The sequence below is a fragment of the Drosophila rhopaloa genome, unplaced genomic scaffold (genome assembly GCF_018152115.1).
Source record: "Drosophila rhopaloa isolate 14029-0021.01 unplaced genomic scaffold, ASM1815211v1 contig_70, whole genome shotgun sequence".
NCBI lineage: Eukaryota > Metazoa > Arthropoda > Insecta > Diptera > Drosophilidae > Drosophila > Drosophila rhopaloa.
The window spans coordinates 656-3,516 of NW_025335168.1; the positions used below are offsets into that span (position 1 = coordinate 656).

Here is a 2,861-nt window from a genome sequence, read left to right on the forward strand (position 1 = left end):
TAATTAGAATATTTGAGTGTTATCTACATACATATACATACATACATACATATGAATGTGAAGTTCAAAAGTGCTGTGAAAAATATGTTTATGGTTGTAGTTTTTCCTTGTATGTACATACATTAATACATACGAAGAACAGTACAGTTCTGTATTTGCGACATATGTACTAAGTACATACAATTTTTCGTGGAAAAACTCTACAACCTTCTGCAGCTTTGCAGCTTTATGCGATCGTGCACGGATATGCACGCTCTGGAAAAAGTTGCGTACGAAAAATGTGTATACGCGACTGAGTTGACGAACGCGTGCATGTCAGAGCACGATCGCATAAGGTTCTGTATTTAGCGAGCGCTGAGTCGAATGTGAAGGGAAAGCTGCAGACGAAAAAAAGGACAGTACCGCATTTCTATACGCAAGTGCGTTGCCATATGCCACATACATATAAATGTGAGTATGTACATACAGACATACATACATACAAATGTATGCAGAAATTACAGTTATATATAGTCTTTTTTTCTTCAGCTTTACATTCGTCTCAGCGCTTATTTGTAAATACAGCCTATACAGTTATTACTTTAATTTATTTAGGTTTCAATAAGTTTCTCAAATTGGTTTTTATTTTCAGATTGAAATTGACTTTCAAATGCTCTATCCTGGCAAAGGTCATTTGCTTTTGTCGAAGTGGGAAGAATTCAAAGTCAAAATTTTGACTCATTACTCAACCCACCTTCGTAACGACTTTTGTAAACAACAACTGGCAGTAGCAAAGTCATCTACAAATAAAGGTAATTATTATTGTTATTAATAAATATATTTGTTAAAACAAGTTATTTCTACATTACAGATCTCCAAGACTTCCTTGTATCGAAATTATTAAATGGTGTTTTGCCTCGCTTTAAAAATAGCGAAAACTGCAAAACTACAAAAAAAAACTGACGATTGCGGATTCCCATGAGTCTTTCGTACTTCAAATAGAGACCCTGAACAATATGCGCCCTAAGATAGACGAACAAGTGAATAAGTTCTATTTAAAAAAAGAATCCTTGCAGCCATTTCTTAGCCTATAACTAAACTAAAAAATAAAACCATTTCAAAATAAAATGTATATACCAAAAATTAACAATTTCAAGACTTTTTGGGATAAAATCAAGAATTTGGGGATTAAACATTTTAAAAATATTTGGGATTAAAAGAAGAATTTTTGGGATTAAACATTTTATGAGTAGTCGGGACTAAATCAAGAATTTTTGGGATTAAATGTTTTAAGAGTAGTCGGGATTAAAAGAAGAATTTTCGGGAATAATTATTTTAAGAGTAGTCGTGATTGTATCAAGAATTTTCGGGATTAAGAATTTTGAGATAGTTGGGATTGAAAAAAGAATTTTCAGGATTGAAAAATTTAAGTACGTTCGTACCATAAATAAGAAAATCCGTGATTATCCCGATAATGATACCGTTTCAGATTGTTTTTGCCAACTTTATCCCGTTTTTTTTTATCTGTGTACCATTTCCTTAGCCCAATCATAGTTTGTGTCATTTTGAATTCCCCATTCTTGACCGTCAGGCGTCATATCTGTAATTTATAATGTTATAAAGATTTACTTAAAAAAGTTGTCCTCTTACCATAGTCATAGTCCGAATTTACGGGGGTTGTGTCATGTGAATGCTTGGTACTTGTCGACATCCATAAGAAATCAGTGGACGTGAAATAGTTATAGTTGATCTGCCAGTAGAAAGTCATGGCGTACACGGCCAGAAACTCGTTGAAAAGGAACAAGGCGGCCAATAGAGAATCATCCGAGCTCATCTGGACCATCCGATCTCCACTAATTGTTTGCGCATGCAGCATGACACTCTTAAACACTTAATTAAAAATATATAATATGAGGCTGAACAAAACTTACCAATGTCATCACACTGGTAAGACAAATCTCGAAGATCAGATAGGCATAAGGCTTTAGCTTTTCCATAAAGTTATTTACCACCAGAAAATAAATCGAGATTGTGACAAGTATAAAGCTCATGAGGAAAAGCGGAGCTATGTACTGCGTCATATCCATCTGAAAGCAGTACTTATGGATGCTTATGGATCCTATTCTTTATAACAAGCACCTACCGTAAAGGAAAGATGACAGCCAACGATCAGAGCTACAACCATTAGGAGTACGCAGAAAAAGTAGAAGGCCATCTGATCTGGGATCCAAGTTCGGGCAATTAGCACGAACATCGAAAATACAAGCAGTTCCACCTAAAATATGTATACTTGATGTAAATCTAAAAAACATAAAACAATAACTTACTATCAGAAAAGCCACAGCTCGGCTGAAAATCTTTTTGCTACGCAGATTTTCATTGAAAACAAACATGGTGAAAAGTATGCCAGCTACGGAACAGGTGGCCGAGCAGTATATCTCAAAATGTCGGAATATCTTACGACATCTTTCCCTGTGAAAGCAGAAATGAGGAAATACTGTTGACTCTTTAGGGAAAATACCTACACCAATGAGACTATAATCCACTGGACAAAAGCTATGGCCAAAAAAATCAAAAGGACAGAGTAAGTTTGGCGTGCAAACCTTTTCCGTATGTTTCCAGTCTCATCCATATCTCCGAAAATAATAATTGGATGTCTCGAAGTAAAACCATTCCTTGCGGACTCGAGTTGAGTTACTTAAAATATCATACGAAATTTGGATGTATTTTAATTTGTGATTGGTTTGTGAGAGGTTGCTGCTATTAGTTAAATGAAGATCGTAACTATATTTAAGAACTCCTAACTGAAAATTCAGTGAGAAGACAAATTTACTACCCAGTATAAAATGACAATTATTAACAAAAGATTTACTTTTTGGATT

General features: G+C 34.6%; 1 protein-coding gene across 1 annotated transcript; it reads right to left on the minus strand.

The window, feature by feature from the left end:
* Window positions 1-1,499: 1,499 nt before the first annotated feature.
* On the minus strand, window positions 1,500-2,611 carry LOC108045548. Its single transcript, XM_044461797.1, has 6 exons — window positions 2,505-2,611; window positions 2,307-2,451; window positions 2,123-2,254; window positions 1,911-2,066; window positions 1,630-1,861; window positions 1,500-1,579 (listed from the first exon to the last, which is right to left on the minus strand). Exons 1-6 carry the CDS (start codon window positions 2,609-2,611, stop codon window positions 1,500-1,502), a joined length of 852 nt encoding a protein of 283 aa, XP_044317732.1.
* Between the last annotated feature and the right edge of the window lie 250 nt (window positions 2,612-2,861).